Raw genomic sequence first — 27,906 nt, 5'->3', positions numbered from 1 at the left:
AATGACAATAATAAATTCCAGAAATAAAGTTTATTAAAGCTTTATTTGCTCAAACAGCTGAAACTGATTCTAAACAAGTGCTGCAGCCTTTGGCAGTACATCACACCCAGAACCAAGCATGAGTCATGATTTTTGTCCACGTTGAGCCACTTTTGTGCTAAAATATCAAATATGTTCAAGTCATCATCAAGTCAACAGATGCAAGTCGATTCAAGTCGCAAGACATTGGCGTTCAAATCCGAGTCAAGTTGTAAGTCTTTATAGATTTTATCAAGTCAAGTCAGGAGGCATTTAAATAATAACTTAAGTCTGACTCGAGTCCAAGTCATGTGACTCGAGTCCACACCTCTGCTGATTGCACACAGACTTCTTGGGGAGATTTATGCTTGCAAACCCAAACAAGTCCCCGTCACACCCATCCCACTTTGAGGGGAGCCCGGCTCCCCTTAGCTCCCTTGAGTAACCTGTCTGGTTTAGGGCAGTTTAAAAATCACGTCATGTGATGGGTCCGAGAGTTCATCTGTGTGTCAGATACTCGGGCAACTCCTCCTCCTCCTCCTCTTCATCATCAGTATGAATCCAGGTGTCCACACACCTGCTGTCATATCCAGAAACCTTTCCTTCTGGATTTAAAGGACATGGATGATTCTGTTTAGTCTGGGTGGCTGCCTGGCCCAGAAGATTCACACTACAGACTCTTAAAAAATCTGTGGAGTCCTGTTCCTCCTCTTCATCATATGGAGCTAATGAGGCAAGTGTGACAGAAAACAGGTTGACATTCCCGGAGATATCCTGGACTTCCTCTTGTTTCTCATCTGTGATTTGTTCCTGGACTCCGGCTGGCCCCGCCTCCTGCAATAAGCAATCTCCTCCTGATTTGGTCTCGTACCGATCCATCTGAAGCTCCTCCATCTTTGTACATGGCCTCACCAATAAACTCCCAGAATCCTTCAGCACCTCCAGTTTTGGGTTAGCAGAACCCTGGTCTGAACCTTTACCTGAAGAAAGTTCTGGGTCTCGGTCCATGTATGGATTTATCCTGTCCTCCTCATCATCATCCAGCTCCGAGTCAGTGTCCCCGTGTGGATGGGACACAGGGACAGGCTTCCTCAGGTTCCTGGTTTTAGAACTAATAGAGATTGGATCTGAGACGGTCCAGTCCATGGTCAGGAAGGGGTCATGCCACAGCGCCATCTAGAGAAGAGTCAAAACCAGATCAGTTAGAAAGAAACAATCATGTAGACCACGTGAAAAACATGTGTACACTCTGGTCACTATTGGCGCTTACACATTTGGGTCAGTACGGTTGAGTACAGGACCAGAATTCGTTTTCACACCTGGGTCAGATATGAATGTTCTGTTCTGAGGTGACTTTTTTTTTTCAGACCACCTCCTCGGAGGTCCAACTGGGACTGAGGTGACACTACGAACGGATTGGCCGGCTGAAATTCATGCCTACCGCCTCTGATTGGCAAGCAGAATCAGCTAGTGAGGGCGTTCCTGTATGCACGTTTCATTTTCAAGATGGATGCTGTTAAGTAAGCATCTGTCTGCAGCATGGCGCTGCCGCTCAGTGGGAAGGGAAGAGAGCCATGTGTGTGTGTGTGTGCTCTGAGCCGCGAACATCTCTGCACGGAGCTCGTCACAGCTGCTCTGTGGGAGGAGAGCAGCGAGTGTGAGTGAGCAGAGCTCGAGGACATGCACGACATGAGTGAACAAGGAGCAAAGTAATAAATTATGTGGTTCAGAGTCTCTAAAAGCAACACAGCTCAGGCTCGCCTTGGTTCATCTTTTTGAAGAGGACACCACAGACTTTCCTTTGCATCTTCAACGGCGACCACATGATGGGGGATTACCACGTTCTTGAGAAATCCACCAGAACTACATGTGAACGCTACACTTCCCGTATGAGACCGAACTGACGCCATCCTCCTCCTGACCCATTTCCTAGTTCAGTCTGGCAAAAAGCCATAAAAGTAAGAAGAACGCACCATTATTGTGCCGAGTTGTGTTTCTGTGTAACCGATCACCTCACTCACTCATCACCTCATGCTATTTTTGTCACGAGTACTGCTGGCCCCCCTCCCCTCCTGCTGTGTACTTTGGGGGGAGCACCCACGAATATGGTAGGAAACAAAACTACACTGATATGAGCTGAGGTAAGCCAGACTGTACTGAGTTGTTTTTGGGCTGAGTAGTGCCTTTGGAAAATGGTCACTGATCACTCTGGACTATGGTAACTGATCACTTTGGTAACTGATCTCTGCTAACTGAGATAGCTGGTAGAGGTGCAGCGGCTCATCACTGATCCGTGATCTGCACGGATTGCTTTATGGTTTGGCACATGATCAGCGGATCGGTCATGTGAAGGGCCGAGGTGCCACTTGTTCAATCCAAACAAGAAAAGCAGAGTGGTGATCATGGAGGAGGAGGAAAGATCTGGAGAAACCACCTGCATCGTTTAAGTTGCGTGTATGGGAGCATTTTGGCTTCCCTGTAAAACACAGTGATGATACAAACAGTAAAACACACACACACACACACACACGCACGTCTTTAATCTGACAATGCAGTGGCGCTCACACGTATCTGATCACTGTGTAAGGAGGAGGGAGGTGGCATGAGCAAAAAGCCTGGGAGTCTGGGAAAATTGTTACATTAACCTGATGAGACCTGAAACATCGGTGAGGACAAGTCTGTACAAGAGGAGGAAGGAAAAATAAATGCATATGTGACGTCATCAGTCTCCTCCCCCTAGCATAGCTGCTACTCACCACATGACCAGATTTATGGTGGCTCTTTCCTCCTGAAAGAAGGATTTTAAGTTTGCTGAACTTACAGCCATTTTCCTCAGTTTTTCTCCGTGTCTGGTTCGATGACGTCACTTTGGGGATGTGCATTTGTAGTCCTGGACTTATTTTCACAGAAAACCTAAAATAACATCCCCCCCGTTCGAAAATAAGCACTTTCCTGGTATCAAAATGTGTCTTTAAAATTCACAAACATTATATGTGAAATCCATGGCACATCACAAGCGGAATTAGAAAATAGCGTTTTTAGCCCCACTGACTTACATTCATTTGTTCGTCTTTCTGGGGACCCGCGGGCTGGAAGTAGATGGGCGTGGCCTAGGCTCCCCATTGGCTCCTAGTGGGCATCAACCACAGAGGAGGCTGCTCTTGCATGATGACTTTAAAGCTCAGCCTTCTGACGGTCACTCACAAAGACGAGTGCTGTTGAGAGGCTGCGTCTGACTGTTGAGCTGTGTGTGTTTTTATTTCTGCAGTGAGCCTTAACTCACCTCACACTGCCCGGAGTTTGTTCTTCAAAAGTTGTATTGTTAACGCATTTTAACAAGATTCCACCACGCTGCAAGAGTTTAACCTTGCACCATGTAGTAAAAGTTTGGCAGACGCATTTGTTTACACATTTGCCACTACACGCCTGCGCAGTGTGAGGGAAGGGAGGGGGATGTATGCTGCTCTCATGGGTCTCTGCAGGCTACAGGGTAGGGGCGACAGACAGCTGGTGTAATCAGCTCTGAAAGGCATTGATCAGAATTTGCAGATCGCATTTTTTTTCTGCGGAGATTGGCTGTACATTCCTCTTCTGGTCAGAATACTAGGAATCAAAACTAGGAATTAAAATAAAAAGTCATCGATTCTGGAAAAAACTGACCAGGTTCCGATCGATGCCCAACCCTATCGCAGTGGTAACTATGGTAACTGATCACTCTGGTCACTATGGTAACTGTCGTGTTTGTTCAATTGATAAATGTGGTCCCCTCCATGGGCAGCCACCTTACCGTTGTGGAGGGGTTTGAGTGTCATTGATCCTAGGAGCTACGCTGTCTGAGGCTTTATGCCTCTGGTAGGGTCACCCATGGCAAACAGGTCCTAGGTGAGGGATCAGACAAAGTGCAGTCCAATTACCCCTAACGATGAATAATACAAATGGAAACCGTGATCGCTTGCTCGGACGCAGGTCACCGCTGCACCCGTCAGGAGCCAGGCCTGAAGGTGGAGCACATCGGCGAGCCCCTGGTGGACGGGCTTTCACCCATGGAGCCTGGCTGGGCACAGTCCGAAGAAGAAATGTGGGTCCCCCTTGCCATGAGCTCACCACTTGTGTGAGGAGCCAAAGGATTCAGGTGCAATGGGTGATGACCAAAGGTGAGGACCTTGGCGGTCTGATCCTCGGCTACAGAAGCTGGGTCTCGGTACGTGGAATGTCACCTCTCTGGTGGGGGAGGAGCCTGAGTTGGTGTGTGAGGTTGAGAGGTTTTGAGTAGATATAGACGGACTCACCTCAACATATGGCTCTGGCTCAGGAACCAGTTTCCTTGAGAGGGGTTGGACATGCTACCACTCTGGTGTTGCTCCCACCGAGAGATGCAGAGCAGGGGTGGGCATACTAGTTGCCCCCCATCTTGGTGCATGTATGTGGAGGTTTACCCCGGTGAACGAGAGGGTAGCCTCCCTCCGCCTACGTGTAGAGGGACGGGTCCTGACTGTGGTTTGTGCTAATGCACCAGACTATAGTTCAGAGTACTCACGACAGTGAGACCTGGAGAGGTGTGGTGTGGAGAAATTCAAGCAGTGTTTTGTTACTGGACTGGATTGTTCGTAATGAACACCATGTTCAAGCATAAAGGTGTCCATATGTGCTCCTGGCACCAGGATACCTTAGGCCACGAGTCGATGATCAACATTGTTGTTGTTTCATCTGATCTGCAGCTGCATGTCTTGGACACTCAGATAAAGAGCGGGGTGGTCTCTCAGGTCTCTACTTTTTGCAGATGATGTGGTCCTGTTAGCTTCATCAGAATGTGATGTGATGAACAGCGGTTCACAGCCGAGTGTGAAGCAGCTGAGATGAGACTCAGCTCCTCTAAATCCGAGACCATGGTCTAGAATCGGAAAAGGGTAGAACGCCTTCTCCGGGTCAGGGATGAGGTCCTGTCCCAAGTATCTTGGGGTCTTGTTCACAAGAGGGGGAAAGACGGAGTGTGAGATCGACAGGTGGATTGGTGCTGCGTCTGCAGTGACATGGGCGTTGTACCGATCTGTCGTGGTGAAGAGAGAGCGGAGCCAGAAGGTGAAGGACTCGATTTACCGGTCAATCTATGTTCCTACCCTCACCTATGGTCACAAGCTTTGGGTAGTGACCGAAAGAACGAGATCATGGATGCAAGCCGCTGAAAACCCTAAAAACAGTACCCTAATATAGAAACAACAGCATCAGCTAGAACAGGGGTAGGGAACCCTGGTCCTGGAGAACCACTATCCAGCACGTTTTAGAGGTCGCCCTGCTTACAACAAAGTTGAATCACCTGTTCAACTGCTCATCAGGCTCTGCAGAAGCCTGTTAATCACCTGCTGATTAAAATCAGGTGTTTTAAGGCAGGTCAACCTCTAAAATGTGCTGGATAGTGGCTCTCCAGGACCAGGGTTCCCTACCTGTGAGCTAGAAGCATAAACAATAAAACCAAAGATAAGAAAGAGAACAAGCTAAAACAAGAAATTATCTAAAAGCTTTAAGAGATGGAGGACATCCCGTGTGTTTGTCTCACCATCAGCCCCCGGGGCAACGCCTTCTTTACTTTACAGATGAATCCAGTGTAGTAGAGACCAAACCACAGAACCACGGCACCGACAAGCAGAACAACGGCAACCACAGCAAAAACCAGCATGTCTGGAGGAAGAAACCGATCAGAACAGCTTCACATCAACCAGGACCCCATACCCCATCAAAGAACCAGAGTAAAAGCTCCTGTTCCTGTCCTTCATCCACATGTTCCAGATCTGGTCCTCCAGGAACTGGACAGCTCTCCTGGTTGCAGCTCACCTGTTTGTGGTTTTGGTGGACTGGTGAAGCTGCAGGTCCAGTTAGAGGGCAGGGTGTGTTTGTTTATACGTATCTTTGTGTTGACCCGTATGCAGTACTCCACACCTTTCTCCAGGTGTCTCAGGGTAAAACTCTTCTTTTGTGTTTCCAGCTCCTAAAGCCAACAACAAAAACGGACTTTTACCAGGTCACTAATGCAGCAAGCTGGTAAATGAAAGCGCTAACAGTGACCCAGTTCCAATAGGGTTAGGCTAATGCTAACGCTAACTAGATAACTCCAATCATCAGACCAGAAGTCTCATCTGACCTGCTGGTTGTTCTCTGTTTTTTTCCTCCACATCACGCTGAAGTGAGGAGCAAAGGGGACTTCCGACTGGCTGTCAAAAACAGGATGTGAAATGTTTCCCTGGATACACGTGCCACATCCAGCCAATGATACGCCCGGAGGACCGATGACAGCTTTCCCAAAAACAAAGACAGGACTTTTATGGAGCAGAAGTATAAATGTGAAAATGTTGGGAGAAATGAAACCAGACAGAATAAACTGGTTTCTCTGTTCCAGTTAACATCTGGGTAGGTCTGGAGACCGACTTACTTTCACTGGCGGGGTAGAAGGGGATACTGTTGGACATTGGAGACGAGGTCTGGTTATAGAAGGCCTCCACTGCAAGCTTGTACCGCTTCTCAGGGTTCAGTTTGATCTGAAACCATGTCTGGTTGGTGGCTTTGGGTAGACGCTTCATTGGCTTGGGAGAGACCCTGAGGAGAAACAGAATCTCATCATGAACTGTGCTGGTTCAGGTCCTCACTCGTCCAGAACATGGACATCCTTCTGTCACTGAAGATGTATCAGCTCTCATTTAACAGACGACTGACCCTAACCCTCAGTAGGGTCTCCTGTTCTACCACTTAATCTGCCTTCAGAAAGGAGAGCAGGTCCTGCTGTCGTTTTAAACTTTCTGAGAAAAAACACTAGATTTGATTTTGTGAATCACGATCAGAAGCTTTTATTGTCGTGCAATGGAGGCACTCAAATGGTACAATAGATTAGAATAGAACAAAAATCAGAATAAAATCCCTTTATTGTCTGTTGGGGGGAATTCACAGCAGCAGTGACAACAGGAGCAAAGAAGGAGAAGGAACAAAAGGCTGAACAGAATGTTTATAGAGGGACTGCACACCACGTAACTCCACCCCTAGCCAGGGATTGTTGTGTAATTGCTGTTTAGTCTCCCCGATGTAAACATCTGGACTGCATAAACGATGCCACTGAGCTTCTGTTTGGGTGTTTTGTCTTTAAGATGGACCAGTTTCTGTCCTAGAGTGTTGTTGGGTTTAAAGCCAATGCTGAGACTTCCATCTTGTTCAGTTTGCACAGCACAGTCCAAGAAGTGCAGTTGGTGGTTGTGGGCATCCTTCCTGGTGAACTTGATGTTCTTGTCCATGGCATTAATGTTCTTGGTAAAGTCTTCTACTTCCTTGGTGAGAATGTTGACCCATGTGTCGTCCACATACCTGAACCAGTGGCTTGGTGTTGTTCCAGTGTAGGAGTTCAATGCTCTGGTTTCCGCTTCCTCCACGTAGATGTTGGCGATGATAGGTGACACTGGGGACCCATGAAGCATCCATGTTTCTGCCTGTAAAACTTGTCATTGTGTTTGAAGAAGGTAGAAAGGCAGAGGTCCAGGAGGGTACAGATCTGGTCTGGAGTCAGTTTTGTCCTCTCGTTTCAGGAATCATCTCGTTCCAGCCGTTTCCTAACTGCTTCCACTGCTTTGGCTGTGGGTAAACACGTGAAGAGTGAAGTGACATCAGATGAGACGATGGTTTCCCCTGGGGCCAGTTTGAGATCTTGGACCTTCTTTGCAAAATCCACCAAATTCTGTACGTGATGTTGGGTCCTTCCAACCAGCGGGGCTAGGATGGTGGAGATGTGACCGAGTTGATGCTGCTGATGACCGGTCTGAGTGGTGTTTTTTCCTTGTGAATATTCAGAAGACCATATATACATGGGGTGGCTTCTACTGGATAGTCTGTAGTAAAATGATTACTTTGTCCTTTAGCAGTTTCTGTAGATGGTCCATGATTTTCTTCTTGTATCCGCTTGGCGGGTCCCTCTTTAGAGCTTCATACGTGGTGCTGTCGCTCAAAAGTGTGGTGACTTTGTTGTGGTAATCTGTTTGGTTCAGAATAATCGTACGACCACGCTTGTCTGCAGGTAAAATTGTGATGTTCTGGTCTTTGCTGAGGGAGGAGATGGCTTTTCTTTCTTATGGGGACAGGTTAGAAGGTGGAGTCTTCACATTCAAAGAGCTGCTGTAACAGCTACAGCTTATAAGCTCGACTCATATTCTAGTTAGAATGGATTAATCTCCTTGGATGAGAAGTTAAACGTCTTCAAGAAACCTAAGAAGTCCAGCTTCCTTCATCTGAACCCTTTGGATTAGATTTAATCAAGTTTACACAAACATGTCAGAAGATGCACAGAAATAGACAGACTGCATTTGTAAAGACCCGATTATACAGCTTATAAGCAAAATATAAGTTACTTTGGAGTTTAGTTACTCTTTAAAGACATGCTGAAAGCTTTGTGGAAGCAGCAGAGACAGCATCAACCTGCTCAGGTTCCTGGTTCTGGGCAGCCGGAGTCTGTGGAGCGGATTCTACTCTAGCTGAAGTCTGGATTTACGTCTTATTCATGACTCCATCCAGTTTTCATTCTAACACCAGAGAAACTTTTGTTTTCACGTGAAGAAGAAACCTAACGGTGTTTCCCAACAACACGTCTGACTCAGGAGTTCGGTCTGAAAAAGGCAGTGCTGGTTCTGAGTAGGCGCAGCGTGAAAACCACAGCGATGCGCTGCTAACAAACAGGACATGGAAACGGCGACGCACACACGTCTCACTCAGTCAGATGTTCCATCCAGGAGCACCGAGTCAGCAGATCAAAGGTCACGGGTGCCCCTAGAGCACAGACGACCCCACATGAATACCTGACCCAAACACCTCCCGCTCTCACTTCCTGCTTGTTATAAAATAACAACCAAATGTTTGCAGCTGATCCACGGCCAGCGGATCAGTTCATACAGGCGGTGGGCGGGTGGGACGACCCTAACCAGAGAGCGTGAGAAACCAAGAGTTACATTAGAGCGTTCCGTTCTGCTAGACTTAAGAAAACGGTTCCGATTTTGAGCAACTAGAAGTTTACACCTGACAGGTGGGTGGGTTAGGGTTGTTTAGTCATAAATGAGCCTTTCACTTCAACACCTTTAGGGTCGCACAAGTTATAAACTCTGGTCAAGTCACAACAATAAACATCTCTGAGCTTCGGTGCCATCCAGGACTAATGCCCTACATGCTGCTGGACTCCGCTTATGAGAGGTTCTGGTTAAAGACCAGGAACCGGGTCATCTGGACTGATCGGTTCTGAGAACTCACCCCCTGTAGATCCTGTACTGGGTCCCCGGGGGGCTGCCGGGTCCCGGGTCCCAGCGGAGGACGTGGTGCAAGTTCTGAGAGCTGACGGACAAGTTGGCTGGAGCAGGAAGAGACACGACACCTGCAAGTCCAGGGCATAGTCACGTGACTGGGACAGGTACAACCATAGCTGTAGAAAGAGAGAGTTGCGACACGCTTTGAACTCGCCGACTCGCGGTCATGTGGTTCATGGAGCTCTCAATAGTTCCAAACATCCCAGCGCCGTAAGTCAGTTTGAACGGCGTATAGTGGGACAAATCACAAAAACTGAATATTGTCACATTTCCCTGGCGATTTTTGGTAATTACTGAATAATATTATATATTATATTATATATTATATCCTAAATCCTTCACAAAGTAGCCTATTTATTTTTTTCCGAGCATTTGTAGGAAGACCCGTGACTGTTCTACATTACAGGAACACGACAGTCCTAACACACTGTAGAACACATTTAGACCACAAACATTACTATAATATATTATAGAAATAAATTTGATGTAGTAATGCAACACACTGCTCTAACATAAGCATTTAATAAGTAAGTCCTACAAGAAGCCCTAAACTCGAGTTGTAATATCCATTGTAAAGTGTTTATTGAAAGTTAGAATTCAGACCTAATAAAACTCTTGAAAAACTTTATTATTAAAATAAAATGTGTCCGTGGGTTGAAATTTGAAATTACAAATTTTAGGGTTGGATAAAATTTAAAAATGTTTTTTTTACATCTATATTTTTAGTTTAGTTCAATATGTCTATATTTATAAAACTAGTATTTTAATACCTTTCTAGGTTGATTATCTTACATGGTTGGCTGTGTTGCATGTGGATGTAGCAATCGGTCTGAGGGAGGAATCAGAATTATGGCTTACCCAAAGATGCAGAGAGAAGAAGAAAATGGTTGGCTCAAGTCAGCAGGAGCAACCTCACCATGACCAGAGATCACAATAACAAAAAGCTGTGTGCAGTGAGTTTAACGTGCACTCTCACATGTTTTCTATCAAGGCTCTACATGTTCTGCTCTCAACTGCACAAGGCTGCAATTAAACTGTTAAATGTGGCAGGAAATAAACTAATACACCACTCTACAGGCACATGTAGAGGAGGGACAGTTTACTAAGACGTGGCAAGGCAAGGTGAGACTCAGGGCTGATGCTGTGTTTGTTCATCACCCTGAACCAAGGAGGAGGAAGGACCCCGCAGTGAGAACCACTGCATGTTGATCCACTGACCAGTGACCACACATGTTGTACTCAAGTAAACTGTGGTACCAATCTTTTGAAATATTAGACGTTTTTATTTCTTTTATTTTAAAATTATTCTTTATTCTAACAGTGCCGTTATAATTTCAGAGACTGAGTAAAGCAGCAGCAGCAGTGAGGCAAATGAGATGAGGGAAAGTGAGGGGGGACATGAGATGGTATCAGGAGAGAGGGACATCCCAGGAAGCCATGAGGAGCCGGCGTCAGGGCCAGGAGGAGAAAGGAACAGGCTCTGCAACCAGGGAACCCAGCTGGAAAACCTAAGGGAGGAAACAGAAAGTCAAAAAGGCCGTACAACTCTGTTTTTCAGTGGGTTCAACAGGCTGCAGGTTTCTTCAGGACATGAGTATCCCTCTGCCTGATGTTACCCCAAAATTCCACTACCTCCGCTCCGGCACGAACTCCGCAGCAAAATCGGTCCTGTTGTAGTCAATCAGAGCTGTTCCACTACTGCGGCCGCCCGCTGTTCCGCCATCCGGCAAAAATAGGATTGATTCTATTTTCGCCGGACGCCGGAGCACCTCCGCAGTCAATGGACAGAAATCACAACCGCCCAACAGGAAAAGGAGCAAGCACAACTTCCGTTTTTCACAATAAATCGATAAACAAAAAGCGTTTTTTGTTTCATATGCACAGCTTTAACAACTTTTAACAACTATCAATGGTGGCTGAACTTTAAATGCACAAAAATAAGCCATAAATACAGTTTTTACTATCAAAGTAGTCACACTTTGTTGATCCAAACACTGCTGATCTCTCAACACAAATGATGGGCAGATTAAACAGTTCATTTCGATGCTTCTCCCACACAACGGGTGTTTGGATCTAACTTCCGCGTTTATTGCTCGGACTGTATCGCAAGATCTCGAAAATCCCGCACATGCCTGTTTGCGCACCTCAGGTCTCCGCACCGGAGCGGAGCCGTTGTAGAGCGGAAGCGAGCGGCTGCAGAAGGTGGGGGCGGAGGTAGTGGAATTTTGGGGTTAGAACCCTGCAAAGACAAATGCAGCCCGTTAAACTGGAACCAGGTGTGTTAGGAGAGGTGTGTGACAGGCTCAGTTTGAAGGTGAAAAATCTGACAGAGATGGAAAGAGAGTGTGTGCTTACTGTGGATGAGATGGCAATCACTCCAGGCGTGCATCACTCCATCACAGACCCAACTGGGATTTGCCACCACCGTTGTTCCTGGTCAGCTCTTCACTCAGCCACTATGAAAACATGAAGAAGGACACACAACACAGTTTCACCTTTAATGGTTACATAAGATTTTTGTTTTAGTAACTCTTTGACATTTATTTATTGATAGTTGTGTTATTGTTAATTCTCATTTCTTGTCATTCCTTAATAACAAAATTGCAAATGCTAATATTATAAAGCAAGTGGAAATGAGCAGTTTTATTGAAAAGGTCTCATTTTTAAAAGTTATTGTGTTCGACTACTATTCTTGAAATATCTTAATTCTATTCTTATTGAGTCCACAAACCAGAACAACATATCTTCTTGTCAGAACTATTATTCATGTTTTCAATTATCATGTTTTATGCTTTTATTACAATTAAAGATTGTTTCATTTACCATGTTTTATGCTCAATGATTTGATCATTTATATACTTAAACAGTTGCTGTATTGTAAAATTCCCTCATGAGTTTTTAAGGGTGTTAAAATCTGACTTAATGTGACCCAAGGACGACCTGAGAAGATCCGCTGTTCTATCAATTGCTGACTCATCGTGTGATAAGACACTGAAAGTTCTTTGTGTAATAATGAATGCTCTTTGTTTTAAACTTGCAACAATCTAGGACTGAGAGCTGTGTTCCCCCCTCCCTTCAGAATCAGCTCTCAGGCATGTAACTAGGGAGCTCCCAATTTGTAATAAATAAAGGTGCTCAGATTTCAGAGGTCAGAATGGTTTCAGGAAGCGTCAGCTCAGTGGAGACTGGGTTGGTGTGACTTTATTCCATTCTCCTCGAGCTTTAACAGAATTCTGACTTTTGTGTCTCTTTCCTGTGTTGTGTTGTTATGTGGTGTCTTAGGTGCTTAAACCTGACACTTCTTATGTTCGTTATCCTGTTTGTCTCATGCTTCAGCAGTTTGTTGCAGTCAGTGTTATTAACTGAAAAATATTAATAATTATTTGTCTTCACAATCACATTTTCGTGCTTCCATTTCTGATGCATGTTCGTGTTGATACAGCAACCAGCAACGTATTGTACAAAGAAATCCCAAATAAAACTAATAATGTAAAAAGTTTAGAACCTATTTCAAACTGTGGGGAATATTTTTAAAACGTAGAATCAAACAAACCGAAATAAACCCGTCTGCAGCTCGTCAAGCTTGTCTAAACCCTCCTGCTCGCAATCAACAAGCTGCACACAGTTAGCTCATTAAAGGTTATCTAGCTAAAACTGGCAACATAAAATATCATCGTTGGCTTATTTTGGTACAAAGCGGTTAGCTAACGCTTCACAATGCAAAAAATGATGACATTTCATCAACTTACCGGAGAAAATCCTTCCGAAACACCGAAAACGAACTGCGGTCAATGCAGCAGCGGGGGCTGTTTGGAACCATTCGAAGCTACATGAACCGCGTGACTTCCGCATTCCATTCTTTCCTAGAAGTTTATTGGAGTGTCGCAACTCTCTACAGCTCTGATGGTACAATCACACCCGGTGTTACGACTGTACTAATAACAGAACACAAACAAACAAACAAATGTTTACCTGATGCGAGCAGGAACAGGACCGAGAGCGGGTTCATCTTTCAGACCTCAGACTGGAGCCGGTCCGAACACGGTGGTTTCTCACCAGGGCACTGTCCAGTCTGTCCTTCCTTGGTCAAAGAAAACGGTTAAATGGAACAGACTTGCATCACGTGACCACGCTTCCACGGCGGTAACGTCACGTGACACAGGAGATTACGTTCTATTTCGTCTAGTCTTAGCCCTTAAGCGAGCTGCTATTGGAAGGATGATCTCCGCATCAGCCAATCACGAAGAGCTTCAATGTACGCCCACTAATAGTGGGCCCCCTTGTGGGTATATAAGTGGAGCGACTCCACTGTTCGCCTCCTTTTTCTCTTCATGCCAAGCCTGAGAGCTTCTCTAAAGAGCAGCTATCAAGAAGATTCGACTCACCAGCACGTCCAGCGACGCCAGAACCTGCCCGGCCTGCCAGATGGGCTCCATTTCCAGCAGGCGACCTGCACGCCAAATGCGAGGTCTGTCTCGGGGCTCATCACGCTGGCCTGGCCTTGACCCCCCAGGCCTCGTGCCCGTTTTGTGCCGCCCTGCCTGTGGCTGAGAAGATCCGCCGGGTCGAGTGCTTCACTCCCGCCGCCGACGAGGAATTCCCGGTGGCTGAGGCGTATTCGCTGGACAAGGCTTTGGACTTCTTCAACGCCGGTCAGGAGCCGGCTGGCTTCAACCGGCTGGATGACATCACAGACAGCGAGGACTACGACGAGGCTAGCCGCCTTAGCCATTCCTCCCTCCTAGACAACAAGGAGGTCGACGAGCCTGGCTCAGCGGGTCTTCCTGCCCCAGTGGCTTCTCGCTCCTCCCTACCAGCAGTAAGAGCACTGCTCCAGGAGCTGCCCGCCATCATCTCCGCAGCTGTGGTCCACAAGGGGCTAGCCATTCCAGAACCGCCCCCGCCCGAAGCGGATGACTTGGCGGGAATTTTCGGGACAAAGCAGACGCGCTGTCCAGACCCTATCTGGCCGCGCTTCCCCGCTGCTATGGGCTGCTGGCCCGCTGCCTTCACCGAGCCTGCAAAGCTCAAGGCGCCAGTTTCCACCTACGCGCCCATCACCAAGGTCGAGGGCTTCTCCGACCAGGGCTGGCCGTCCGTTCCTCCACTCGAGCCGGACTTGGCCTCGCTGTTTGGCGCCAAGAACCACCTTGCTGGCCCGCGAGCAGTTCCCGCTTCGAAACATGACCAGCTGCTGACGCGGCTCACCGACCGCACACACCAGTGTGCCTTTCAGACCGGCGCTGCAGGGAATAACATCGCCCTTCTCGCCTTCGGCGTTTGAAAGATGATGGAGGAGCTGGACGCTCCCGACGAGTCGAAGACCGCCATCATTAAAACTACTGCTGCTATCCTCAATCTATGCGCTGCTGTGCTCACTGGTTCTGTTCGCATTGCTGCCTGGCAGACCCTCATCCAGCGGGCCCTGTGGCTCAAGGCCCTGCCCTCCATTCCTGATCACCTGCACAGAGAGATGCTGGAAGGCCCCATCACCTCTGACGTTTTGTTCGGTTCCCATCTTAGGGGCGTCATCGAGAGGGCTCAGAAGACAGCTGAACTATCAGCTACGGTGCGAGACTTGGTCCACCCTCGGTCAGCCTCGCACTCCGGCTGTTCCGCCAGAGGATGGGACGAATGGCGTGGGAACTTCAGGCGCCCAGCTGTGCCGCCCGCTCCACGGAGCCGGCCCCCCGCTCCACCTCAGCGAGACCAGCGAGTTGGCGGCCAACGGGTTCGACGGAGCCAGCAGACGCCGTCATGGCAGTCGCAGGCGCAGGAGCCTCGCCGGAAGCAGCCACGGAAATGACTTCTTGGGGGTAATGTGTGTGTTCATGAGTGTAATGCTGTTGATGCTGCTGTTAATGTTGATGTTGGTTTTGAAATAAAACCCAAAAAACGTCACTTAAAGAGCTCAATCCTACAGTCCTCTGCAGAGTCCTCAGCCGGCTCTTCACACACGTTCCCCACATCAAGCACTGCGGCACATATACGTATTCCCGCAGTCAGTCATGTCTCACGGCCGGCTGTAAAGGTGCGCTCCATTCGCGCACCGGCCCCGGCCTCCGGCCAGGCCCAGCCCGTCCCGTTTTCCCCACAACGCTGGGTGGGACGGGACGTCATGACGCGGCCGTGGTCACGCGCAGCGGCAAAGTACGCGGCTCCGTCCGCGGGCACTTTGCCATCCCCGTGTATGGTCCCGGCTCTCACATGCCCTGCTCCTTTGGTCTCCACACCCCGCGGTGAGGATCAGCCTCTTCCAGCTGGTTCACACTCGCCCTTTCGAGCACAGCCCTCCACGGGTCGCCCCCAGTCTTCTGGGGCGAGCGACGGCGGTAAGGGCGCATACTCAGTCTTCAGACATTACTCACGTGACCGCGAACATGCGTCCGCTGTCTGAACGCGCGCGCGAATGGCGCCGCCTTTGTGCAATGAGCAAATGGATGTCGGAGACCATTCATTACGGTCACGCACTCCATTTTCAGGCCGCTCCTCCTCCCTTCAACGGGATCGTGGAGACAACGTTCACATCACGAGTTCAGTCTCAGACCCTGGAGCTGGAGCTGCGGGAACTTCTGTCCAAGGACGCTATTTCCCCGAGTCCCTCGCGGACAAGAACTCTCGGGTTTCTACTCCCGCTACTTCATAGTACCGAAGAAGTCGGGAGGAATGAGACCAATTCTAGATCTTTCCCTGTTCAACTGCTCCATAGCAGTGATGCATTTCCGCATGTTGACAATGAGGCAAGTCCTGGAATACGTGCGTTCCGGAGACTGGTTCACGTCAATAGACCTGAAAGACGCATACTTCCACATCCCGGTAATTCCCAGGCACCGGAAGTTCCTGCGCTTCTCATTCAAGGGAGTTCAATACCAATTCAATCGCCTCCCTTTCGGCTACTCACTAGCCCCGCGCACTTTCTCCAAATGTCTGGAGACCGCGCTGCGCGCGGCGGGAGACAGTGTTTTATTCTACCTGGATGACCTGCTCCTGTGCGCTCGGTCCGAGGACGAGGCGTCGGAACAGACCAGGAAGTTAACAGAGCATCTGTCAACCCTGGGGTTTTCTATAAACTGGGAGAACAGCTCCATCCTTCCGTCCCAGTCGATTGTGTTTCTCGGGGTGGAGCTGAACGCCTCCCTGATGAGAGCGCGTTTGTCGCCGGTGAGAGCAGCAGATCTCATCGCGGTGATCTCCTGCGTGCAACCCCGCAGGATCGTGAGGGCCCTGTTAATTATGAAACTTCTGGGCATGATGGCTGCAGCCCACGCTGTGGTGCCGCTAGAGTTGCTGCACACGAGGCGCCTGCAACGTTGGTTTATCCGCCTCCGGGTGCACCCAATACGTCAGAAGGCACGTATGTTGAGGGTTCCCCCCTCAGTGGGCGGGGACCTCGCTCACTGGGGGAACCCCTGCACCCTTTCACACGGAGTTCCCATCGGACGCCCTGCGTCTCACGTGGCTGTGTTTACGGATGCGTCGCTGTTGGGGTGGGGGGGGGAACGTGCTTGTCCCATACGGTGGCAGATCGCTGGCCCTCCCACACGCACGAACACATAAATGTGTTGGAGCTGATGACAGTGTGGAAGGTGGTCAGACACTTCGCTGCCCTTCTCGAGGGCCGTCATTTCGAAGTTCACACGGACAATCGGGTGGCGGCAGCCTACATAAATCGCCAAGGGGGAGTTCGGTCTCTCCCTCTGCTGCGTGTAGGCACAGATTTACTGTGTTGGGCACATGTCCACCTGCTGTCCATCAAGGCCACCTACATCCCGGGGGTCCTGAATGTGGCAGCAGACATCCTGTAGAGAGGGGGACCCCGCGACTCCGACTGGCGTCTGCATCCTGCGCTGGTGTCGCTGATCTGGACCAGGTTCGGGGTACCTTCTGTGGATCTGTTTGCGGCTCGAGAAAACGCTCAGTGTCGCCTGTGGTTTTCCCTGAGACCCCGGGACCGACCCCCACTCGGGGCGGACGCCTTCTCACACCAGCCCTGGCCTCGAACGCTCCTCTATGCGTTTCCGCCAGTCCCTCTGATTCCCCGGCTCCTGGACCGAGTTCGGTCAGAACAGCTTTCGGTGATTCTGGTGGCTCCCAGAAGCCTGTCCGCGTCATGGTTTCCAGACCTACAAGCGTTAGTGTCCGGCTCCCCGTGGAGGCTGCCATGGAGGGAGGATGCCCTTCTCCAGGCGGATGGAATAATCAGACATCCTCCCGAAATAGGCCAGAGGTTTTGGGTCTGGCCGCTGAGCGGTCACGCTTAGAGGCTTCTGGGCTGCCGCATGATGTGGTGGCCACGATTCAGAGTGCACGAGCGCCCTCTACCGCAGCATCTTACGCTGCTAAATGGGCAGCTTTCCAGAACTGGTGCACAGAACGGAATTTTCAAGCGCTCTCCTGCCAGCTGGCGGATGTCCTATCGTTTCTACAGATACTGATGGACAGAGGCCTCGCATTCAGCACTGTTAAGACATATGCTGCAGCTATCTCATCCTGTCATCAGGGCTTTGGAGATAGATCTGTTTTCAGTCATCCCCTCACGAAACGCTTTCTAAAAGGCGTCAGGAGGAACAGACCTGTGTCCCGGCCGCTGTTTCCCCCAGTGGGACCTAACGGTGGTTCTACACGGCTTATCTAAAGCCCCATTTGAGCCCTTGGACCAGGTCTCACTCAAGTTCCTGTCACTCACAACGGCCTTGCTGCTGGCTCTGGCATCAGTCAAGAGAGTGAGTGACCTGGCCGCCCTCTCGGTGGCTCCCGCATGCCTCAGGATCCGGGAGGATGGCGGGTCTGCTGTTTTATGCCCCAACCCAGCCTTTGTGCCCAAAGGCATTACGGCTTCCTTCAAATCCAGGTCAATTTCATTGGCTGGTCTTTTTCCTCCTCCCCATAATTCTGATGAGGAGGCGGCTTCCCATCTTCTCTGCCCGGTGCGCGCGCTCGCACGATATGTGTCACGCACTTCGGGGATTCGCCGCTCACAAAGCCTGTTTGTGCACTACAGAGATTCTTCCCTTGGGCAGGCGCTGTCGACTCAGCGTCTTTCGCACTGGCTATGTGACTCCATTTCACTCGCGTACACATCAACAGGGCGGGATTCCCCTGAGACACTCAGGGCTCACTCAGCCAGAGGGATTTCCTCTTCTATGGTGCTCTTCAGTGGTGTGTCAATGGCAGACATTTGTCAGGCTGCTTCATGGGCTTCACCCTGTTCCTTTACTCGTTATTATTTACGAGATGTGTCTTCAGGTTCTGTAACTCGTTCGGTGCTTGGACCTCAGCAGGCTGAGTGAACGCTTTATGGCATCCCATCAGCCCTGCTTGAATGATTTTCATCCTTTTATGGATTTTATTTTTTAGTGGGGGCTCCACTCTTGTTTTTGGCTGCCTCAGCCTTCGAGCCTGGGCTGAGGCTGAGCGCCCCTCCCTAAAAGGCGTGTTGGGTGTGTCCATTGGTTGAGCTAACCAGTGTGGCGTAAACCCATCCAGCTGCGCATTATTCCAATTGCAGCTTGCTTAAGGGCTAAGACTAGACGAAATAGAACGTTGGTTACATATTGTAACCCCAGATTCTATGAGTCTAGTCGCAGCCCTTAAGCCACTGGCCCCACTGGTTCTGTTAGGTCTGAGAGCCATCGGAGGTGAACAGTGGAGTCGCTCCACTTATATACCCACAAGGGGGCCCACTATTAGTGGGCGTACATTGAAGCTCTTCATGGTTGGCTGATGCGGAGATCATCCTTCCAATAGCAGCTTGCTTAAGAGCTGCGACTAGACTCAGAATCTGGGGTTACAATAAGTAACCAACGTTATATTTTGTATGTATTAGTAAATATATAACGAGACTTTTACTTTTTAAATTGTGTATACCCGTATGTTTATTAAATTAAAAATATACGGTAAGTGAGTTACTACCCGCTAGCCACCGAAGCTGCAACTACTAACCAACTAACCAATAACTTCTTTGGATCTAAAAAAAACAAACATTTTAAATTAGTTGACTTACTTTTAAACTTGAAAATTGTCCCAGAAGTAGCTGCCGGCTTATGATTCGCCGTCCTTTTGAAAATACCGCGGTGTATTCTTGGCCAAGGCTAGCCCGTGTGTCCTCAACAGCTAACAAACGGAGAACACATGCCTCGGTAGAACATCAACATTGGGATTGGAACCGACTGGAACACGTATTGGCGGTTCCTGATGACAACCGGAGCGGGGCCAAGGCATCCAGGCAAGGTTCCTTGACAAACACCGGTCTCAGTCTCCGGTCCGTCACTTCCCACGCATTTCGGTAAGCTGTTCAGAACCTACCGGTAACCAGACGGTACCTCTAAACGGAACTAACCTAAACCTTCTAAAGCTAACTTTAGCTAACCAGTTCTCGGTTCTTTTACCTGCGACAGCACAGGTCATGAAAACGAATCCGCTTAGAAGGCACTTCCTGGCCGGAAGTATGAAGTAACAACACACGAAGACACATCATTTTCCGGTAGATCCTTCACAGTAAAAGTCCCGACCAGGCCGAAGTAGTGGCAAAAAACAAAAGGGCAAACACAGTAAACAGGTGTTCACCTGGACAGAAGCATAAACACAGGTATATAATTAACCTGTCTTTGGCAAAAACGAACCAGACTGAATATTTTATAATCTTTATGAATGTAGGTAAACCAGACAGACAGACAAGACGGATGGACAGATACATACATAGATACTGGTAGACAGACAGACAGACAGACAGATAGCCTGGTTGAATAAATAATTTAGATCTGCCTCACTTTGAATGAATGAATGAATTTTATTTTGGTACAAGTGACAACTGAATCCAGCTGACCTATGTATCTTAAAGGGCAAACCCTAACCCTTACCTTAGACTATGACACCGTAACACCAAACCATACAGGTTAAAATTTTTGACTATGAACTTAAAATTTCCTCCATACCAGGAAACAATAGAACAACAAAAATACTACAAGGCATATAAACTTAATTTTCCCTAGTATAAAAATAATATTTTCTTTATAAGTCTCTTAAAGCCAAACACGTTAGAACACAATATTATGTTTTCAGGACAACTGTTGCAGATATGTTTTTATTTGGACCAGAGTCTGGACACGATGAGGCAGGAGTTGCTTTTTTCTTCTTCTTTATACATAATTTGTATTGTGAGGAAATTGACTAAATTGCTGAATTTCAAATAGTTATAATGGGTGAATAGTGGGTTGGTTGGTGTATTGTACGGTTTGTTGGTTATGATTCATGTGGTTTTCTTTTGCAGTTATTGGGTTGGTATTCGTTTTATATGTGTTTCCCTGAACTTCAATGCAATGTGCCATGTATGGAAATAATGACTAATATAGAGTGGTTAGTCAGTTTTGATTAAGTAGTGGAATTTCTACAATACTGTAATAGTTTTGATCATTTAGATTTTACTTAAAGGTTGCGCAGTGGCACAGTGGTTAGAGCTGTTGCCTTGTAGCAAGAAGGTCCTGGGTTCGCTTCCCGGCCTGGGATCTTTCTGCATGGAGTTTGCATGTTCTCCCTGTGCATGCATGGGTTCTCTCCGGGTACTCCGACTTCCTCCCACAGTCCAAAAACATGACTGTTAGGTTGACTGGTCCGTCTAAATTGTCCCTAGGTGTGAGTGTGCGTGTGCATGATTGTTTGTCCTGTGTGTCTCTGTGTTGCCCTGCGATGGACTGGCTCTCTGTCCAGGGTGTACCCCGCCTGACTGCCCGTTGACTGCTGGAGATAGGCACCAGCCCCCCCCCCCCCCCCCCCCCCTGCGTGGACAAAGCAGGTTCAGAAAATGGATGGATGGACAGATTTTACTTAATTTATGTGTGATATCCAACTTAATCTCAATATTAATTCCAAGAACATTTCTGTTCTATTGTAACATAATTTATTGCTGGGTGCTATATACACAGGTCGTTTACATGTAACTAACTTTTTATGCCTTTTAAATCCAAATTTCTCGTTGGTTTGTTTGATTTTAATAAAGTATAAACACCACGTTACAGCACTAAGCTAACTGCTAAAAACATTAGCACTCTGGAAGCTATTAGCAGGGTGGACACGTGAAAACAGTCTGAAACTGTTAACCTGTGGTTTTTATGGCTGTTTCTAAGCACCTGTTTAATAAAACACTCAGTAATCTCCCACCTGGTAGAACGTGATCTCTGTAAACTGCAGCGTTGTCCGTTTCTGCTCCTGCTTTAAGCCGTAGATTACTAATCCACTTCTGCTGTCTTCTTTCAGTTCGAATGTACATTCAGGACTTAAAAAAATGTTTGTCTTTGTTACGATGGGAGTGATCGTAATAACTGTAGACTCGCACAGAAAATCTGCATTTTAATGCTGAGTCACCAAAGTCAATAGGGTTTTGTGCAGCGCCGCTGCGCCGGCTACTTCCGGATTCCATCTGCATTTGGTGACGTAGATGTGACATTGTTTCACAGCAACGTCACGTGACACCCAGAAATCGTCAAGGTCCTATTTAAAGAGCACGTCACCCCCTACCAAAGTCTTAAGCCCGTACGCCAGAGACTGATGCGCCGCTTCACGTTGCGCCCGCACCGTTGTTTTGAACAGATGCCATTATCAGAGTGGCTACACGGGGAGTGCCGCATTGCTGAGGATAGGCGCCGTTCTATCTCAAGCGGCGCAGCAGCTGTTTACAACATTGTGGAGTACTTCACAACAAACATTACTACACGGAATGGCTTTGCAGCACAAACCCTTTAAAGTACCACACGCGCGTGGTTCGGGGGCCTCAAAGAGGGGGCCCGTGGGCTGGACCTGGCCTGCAGGCCGCCTATTGAGTGCCGCTGAATGAAAGTCTCAAAAAACACAACAGCAAGTCTGATCGTGTATAACCAATCTAGTCACTTTCCACTCCCTGTTCAAGTCCCGTGTGATGTTGTGACTATTGCATGACTTTCCAAGAAGTGCTCAGCGGCGTGTCCTTCGTGACCATTTAACTTCCCAAAACTACGGTGCTTCCGCGGCACGGCTGATCTGGTCTGCCCCAGGCTTTACTCCACTTCCACTTGCTGTTGCCTGGCAGAGCCATTAACAAATATGCACACACAGGCTCACAATGACATTGTGACATCATAATATACCAGTGGCCTATCACTAGGCTCAGTGGCCTAGTGGTAGAGTGTCCGCCCTGAGACTGGGAGAGGGTTTAATTCCTGGTCGGGTCATACCAAAGACTTTGAAAAAATGGGACCCAATGCCTCCCTGCTTGACTCTCACCATTAAGGGGTTGGATTGGGGGGTTAAACCACCAAATGGTTCCCAAGCGCGGCTGTGTCTGCAGCTCACCGCTCCCCCAGGGGATGGGTCAAATGCAGAGAACAAATGTTGCACACACATCAGTGTGTGTGACAACTAATGGGACTTTAACTTTACTAGCTAATGTCATAGTGTACCTCTGGCAGATTTAAATTCAAATGCAGTGTAGAGTTTTGACCTGAAGACGGTGCATCACTGACAGTTTGAGGCTGAACATTTACATTTGAACTAAGATGCGCTAAAGCGCCACTGCACGTGCTTCCAGCGCAATTAGACACTCATTTATAGAGTTTAGCAGCAAGAAAACGTTTATTTTGTGGTGAGTTGCTCTTTCGGCCGACCCTGAAGAAACCTGGTGCTGATGTCTCTGTGATAGAAAATTACAGGCCTATCTCTACCCTGCCCTTTACATCTAAACTGCTTGAGAAAGTCGTTTATCAGCAGCTGGTCTCACATTTAGCTGACTCTGATCTGTTTGAGGTTTTCCAATCAGGGTTCAGGTCTGGCCATAGCACAGAGTCTGCTCTACTGAGGGTCCTAAATGACATCTATCTATCACTAGATCAGGGAACATCTGTGCTGCTTCTGTTGTTAGACCTGACAGCAGCCTTCGACACAGTTGACCACGCGATTCTACTCGATCACTTGGAACGATGGGTTGGGATCAAGGGTCAGCTCTGGATTGGTTTAGATCGTATCTCCAAAACAGGACATTCTGTGTTAAACTGGGTGATGTTTTTTCTTCTTGGGAGGGGCTCCGCTGGGGGGTCCCGCAGGGGTCGATCCTTGGTCCACTTTTGTTTGCCATTTATCTGCTACCTCTGGGGTCAATCTTTCGTAAACATGGCCTATCATTCCATCTCTATGCTGACGATTGCCAGATTTACTCTCCATTGTATCAGGAGAAAGGTCACTCTATTCAGTCCTTTGTCTCCTGTGTTAATGAGGTGAAGTCTTGGCTAATGTCCAACTATCTACATCTGAATGAGGGAAAGACAGAGCTCATTGTTTTTCACCCCAACAGCAGGAATGTGGATCGTTATGCTGATCTTGGCCCTCTTTCTCCATACTCAAAACCAGTTGTTACCAGTTTGGGGGTGAAACTTGATGTAGGACTTAAATTTGATGCTCACATCAATTCTGTGATCCGGTCCAGTTTCTTTCACCTGAGACGCCTTGCAAAAATCAAGCATATACTGTCGAGAGCCCACCTGGAGCGGGTACTGCATGCCTTTGTAATTTCTCGGCTTGATTACTGCAGCTCTCTCTATGCAGGGTTGTGTCAGTCATCACTGCGTCGCCTACAGGTTGTGAAGAACAGCGCAGCCAGGTTCCTGACTGGGACCAGGAAACGGGACCACATCAGTCCAGTTCTGGCCTCCCTGCACTGGCTTCCGATTTGCTATCGCTCACAATTCAAAATACTCGTCTTTGTTTATCATTTCTTCCAGGGTGGTGGTCCCCCCATCTGGCCACTCTCCTGAACAAACATTCCCCATCACGCGCTCTGCGCTCCTCTGACCAAGGCCTGCTCGCTGTCCCTCGGTCTAGGTGTCGTACCCGTGGGGACCGGGCTTTCTCAGTCCTAGCACCGTTACTCTGGAACCAGTTGCCACCCTCAGTTAGGCTGTCCCCTTCTCTGCCAGTCTTTAAGAGTCACCTAAAAACACACCTCCTCCGCTTGGCGTTTCCAGAACATGTTTGATTTTGGCCCTCTTTTATGTTGAATCCATTCCACAGTTTTCATTGGTTCACTCAATCCATCCACTCAATCCAAATGTGTTTCACACATTTGTCCTTTACCGGACTGCTTCATCTATCTTGTAATTTCCATTTTGTACTTTGTAATTTGTATTTTGTAATTTGAATTTCTTTTATTGTTGATTTATTCAATATATTTACTTAACTGTACCATGTTCAGCGCTTTGGGCTTCCTGACAGGGTTGCGGAAGGCGCTTTATAAATAAAGCTTTGATTGATTGATTGATTGATTTATTGATTGATTGATTGATTGATTGATTGATTTAAGTTTCTTTGCTTTAGAGCTCCCTCTGCAGTTATAGGATGATAATTACACCCACCTTCAAATCAGAACAAACTGCATAACTTTATTTATAAAACAGTTTAGAACAGCACAAACCGACCAAAGTGCTGAAATACAACAAACATCAACAGTGTCAGCATTATCCAGACAACACCCAAGACAACCTAAAACACCACAGACTAGCAGCAGAGGTGGCTACCCACACAATGAAGAGAAAAGGATTTTCTAATGTTTAAAGGTAGATCATTCCAGAGCCACAGGCAACAGCTGGCCAGCCTGAGCAGCAGCATTAAGCCCTTCAGCCAGAACACACCTGACCTGGGTCAACCCATTTAAAGGTTAAAACTAACACTGACATTTTAAATCTTCACATCTCCAACTTGGAGCTAGAGCTGCATTCAGTATTTGGGTAGTTAAATTTGTGATAAATAGCCTGGATTCCTGTTTGCTGCTGGAGTCAGACATCTAAATTTGGGTTGTAGACAAATGCTGGCTTTGTCTGTAGCGCTAGGTGTTCTCCTGCCCTCTCACCAATTCACACATTGGCCTCTAGGGGGTGCTATAGAACCACTAAATACGAGGCTCCAGAAGCAGTTTGCGACCAGAAACTGCTGAATTTGTTCACCTTTTTGCATCATACAATGGTAAAAATGGCCTGTACTTGATATAGCACCTTCTAGAGTCCTAACCCCCTCAAGATGCTTTACAACACAACACAGTGTAGCTACATCTGCCCTGGGGCACACTGTTGAGCGCTGACTGGTGGGACCTCTGGGCGCTGGCCGTGCCTCTGGCCACCACCGGCAGGTAAGGTAGGTTAAGTGTCTTGCTCAAAGACACAATGACAGCAACAGACTGAGTGGGGCTCAAACCTGCAACCTTCCGATTACAGGGCAGGCACTCAACTCCTCTTCCCCAATAAGACATCATGACCACAAACAGGTGCAACCACTGATAACCTGGATACTTTAGGGAGCCTAATGGGCCATTCCCATCTGTACCGGGTCGGCCCGGGCCAGGTAGCCCCAGTCGGCCCCAGCCTGGCCCAGTTGATTCCACACATCCTTGTCTTAAGTCCATGTGGGCTGATTCTACCCACCAATCAGAAGCTTGCTCTAATGGAAGGTGTTAATTTGCTGTCAGCAGTGGGTGTGTTGGCCCTGGTCGGCCTGAAGCAGACCCCCTCGAGAAGAGGGCTGAGAATGAGCCTTGAGCCCCATTCCCACCTGTACCGGGTCAGCCCGGGCCGGGTAGCGTAGGTTTTTTACATATCTGGGTGGCCTGGAATTTTCCCGGGCCAACCAAGGCTCATTCTCGGCCCTCTTCCCGAGGGGTACTGCTTCAGGCCGACCAGGGCCAACACGCCCACTGCTGACAGCAAATTCACACCTTCCATTAGAGCAAGCCTCTGATTGGTGGGTAGAATCAGCCCATTCACACCTTCCATTAGAGCAAGCCTCTGATTGGTGGGTAGAATCAGCCCACATGGGCTTAAGACAAGGATGTGTGGAATCAACCGGGCCAGGCTGGGGCCGACTGTGGCTGCCCGGGCCGACCCGGTACTGATGGGAATGGCCCATTGGTTGGCCCGGAAAAATACCAGGCCACCCAGATATGTAAACAACCTACACTACCCGGCCCGGGCCGACCCGGTACAGATGGGAATGGCCCATAAGTCTCCTCCCTTCCGGTCGGCTCACGGGTCCACGGAAGAACGAACAAATGAAAACAAGTAAACGAGGCTAAAAACGCTATTTTCTAATCGGCTCTGCCTTACGCCCTGAATTACACATGTTGTACTTATTTTTAAATGATAACTAATGATGGGTGTTTCGACCATGCCAGTCATGTACTTTGAGATTTATCAGCTTGTAAAAGTTCATAATTAGCATGACTACAAATGGGATGTCACCACATAAGCTCCTCCCCCTAGCGTAGCTGCTACTCACCACATGACAAGATTTATGGTGCTTGTTTCCTCCTGTGGGAAGTTTGCTGAACTTACAGCCCTTTCCCCTCAGTTTTCTCCGTGTCTGGTTCGATGGCGTCACTTTCGTGAAACATATTTGTAGTCCTGGACTTATTTTCACACAAAACCTAAAATATTGTTCCCCCTGTTTGAAAATAATCGCGTTCTTGGTATCAAAATTTATCTTTATAATTCGCGGACATCATATGTGAAATCCATGTCACAAAACAAGCGGGATTAGAAAACAGCGTTTTTAGACTTGCATTCATTTGTTCGTTCTTCTGGGGACCCTGGTCCAGAAGTAGATGGGCGTAGCCTAGGCTCCCTGAGTGGGCGGGGTCTATCAGGCAGCAGCTGAACTTTTTGATTCTGAGTTTGTGGAAACTGAAGAAAATGATCAGCGTGAAGAATTCAGTGTCTGGTGGGAGACCTGCTGAGGATGTTGCACTGACACGTGCCACAACATCTGTACTGGGTGAACAGACGGATCCGTGGAGGTGCAGAACCTCCAGGATGGAGTTGGATCCCACAGTAGAATTTCAGATGTCTACAGATTGGTCAGGAGAGTCCGCAAACACTCAGGTTTCATCAGTGGGTCATAACCAGGGCTTCACAGATCAGATCCAGACCCGGTTTTCCTTCACACTTGTCATCTGGTGGAAGTCTCAGAACCAATTCAGGAACGAAAACACATTTAGGACCTTCTGCCAAAGTTGGACCTGGATCAGATCCAAGAGGACTCTACTTCCTGTTGTCTCCTCTAAAGGGCAGAACAGCTGGTTCTGATCCAGAGACCGGTTCTAACTCTGGACCTTCAGCCATTTGCAGTCAATAAGAACAGCTGAACAAACGCTGTGAGACAGGTCCTACTGAGCCCGTGGGCCGACCCGGCCCGCTCCAACACACCCAACCTGTTTTCTTTTATCTTCCTGCGGAACGACTTTCTGAACACATCCCCGCAGGCTTCCAGGCTGCATCCCTCTAAAACACAAAGACCTCATAAACCTGCTGGCTTCGACCCGCTCCCAAGGTTCTGGACGTCATCTGCTGCAGAACATCTTGTTTTTATCAGCTGGGTGTTCAGAAGGTGCCGCACAAGCCTCAGAACAACAGCTGCTTATGTAAGAGGATCTGGAAGCTTCTCTCCTAAAGCAGGCGTCCTGGTGCTGAAAACATCCCGACTGCCTGAACAGCAGTCTCCAACTGAAGTGCCGCTCCTCAGTAGGAACATTGACATGGACGTCTGCGGCTTTAAATCTGAA

At 48.2% G+C, this 27,906-nt stretch overlaps 1 protein-coding gene across 2 annotated transcripts; it reads right to left on the bottom strand.

Annotated features, from left to right (window-relative positions):
- Positions 1-318: 318 nt before the first annotated feature.
- crfb1 (cytokine receptor family member b1) lies at positions 319-19,514 on the bottom strand. Of its 2 annotated transcripts, none has more exons than XM_054751271.2 (8): positions 19,342-19,514; positions 13,311-13,419; positions 9,286-9,406; positions 6,443-6,606; positions 6,155-6,306; positions 5,848-6,001; positions 5,573-5,694; positions 319-1,194 (listed from the first exon to the last, which is right to left on the bottom strand). In XM_054751271.2, exons 2-8 carry the CDS (start codon positions 13,345-13,347, stop codon positions 517-519), a joined length of 1,428 nt encoding a protein of 475 aa, XP_054607246.2. In that variant the 5' UTR covers positions 13,348-13,419; positions 19,342-19,514; the 3' UTR covers positions 319-516. The 2 variants fall into 2 exon arrangements, with proteins under 2 accessions (XP_054607246.2, XP_054607247.2); XM_054751272.2 differs by having other exon boundaries at positions 13,311-13,415; positions 19,342-19,479.
- Positions 19,515-27,906: the final 8,392 nt, after the last annotated feature.

Source organism: Nothobranchius furzeri, chromosome 7 (genome assembly GCF_043380555.1).
Source record: "Nothobranchius furzeri strain GRZ-AD chromosome 7, NfurGRZ-RIMD1, whole genome shotgun sequence".
NCBI classification, from domain to species: domain Eukaryota; kingdom Metazoa; phylum Chordata; class Actinopteri; order Cyprinodontiformes; family Nothobranchiidae; genus Nothobranchius; species Nothobranchius furzeri.
The sequence above is the reverse complement of the archived record's forward strand: the minus strand, read 5'-3'. Positions and strand labels throughout refer to the sequence as shown.

Excerpts from the sequence above, each read along its gene's own strand:
- crfb1 (XM_054751271.2), bottom strand. The coding sequence starts at position 13,347 with ATGAACCCGCTCTCGGTCCTGTTCCTGCTCGCATCAG. Across the intron at positions 6,307-6,442 it reads CTTCTACCCCGCCAGTGAAA|CTGTCATCGGTCCTCCGGGC; the intron begins GTAAGTCGGTCT and ends TTTTTGGGAAAG. Across the intron at positions 5,695-5,847 it reads TCCACCAAAACCACAAACAG|ACATGCTGGTTTTTGCTGTG; the intron begins GTGAGCTGCAAC and ends TTCTTCCTCCAG.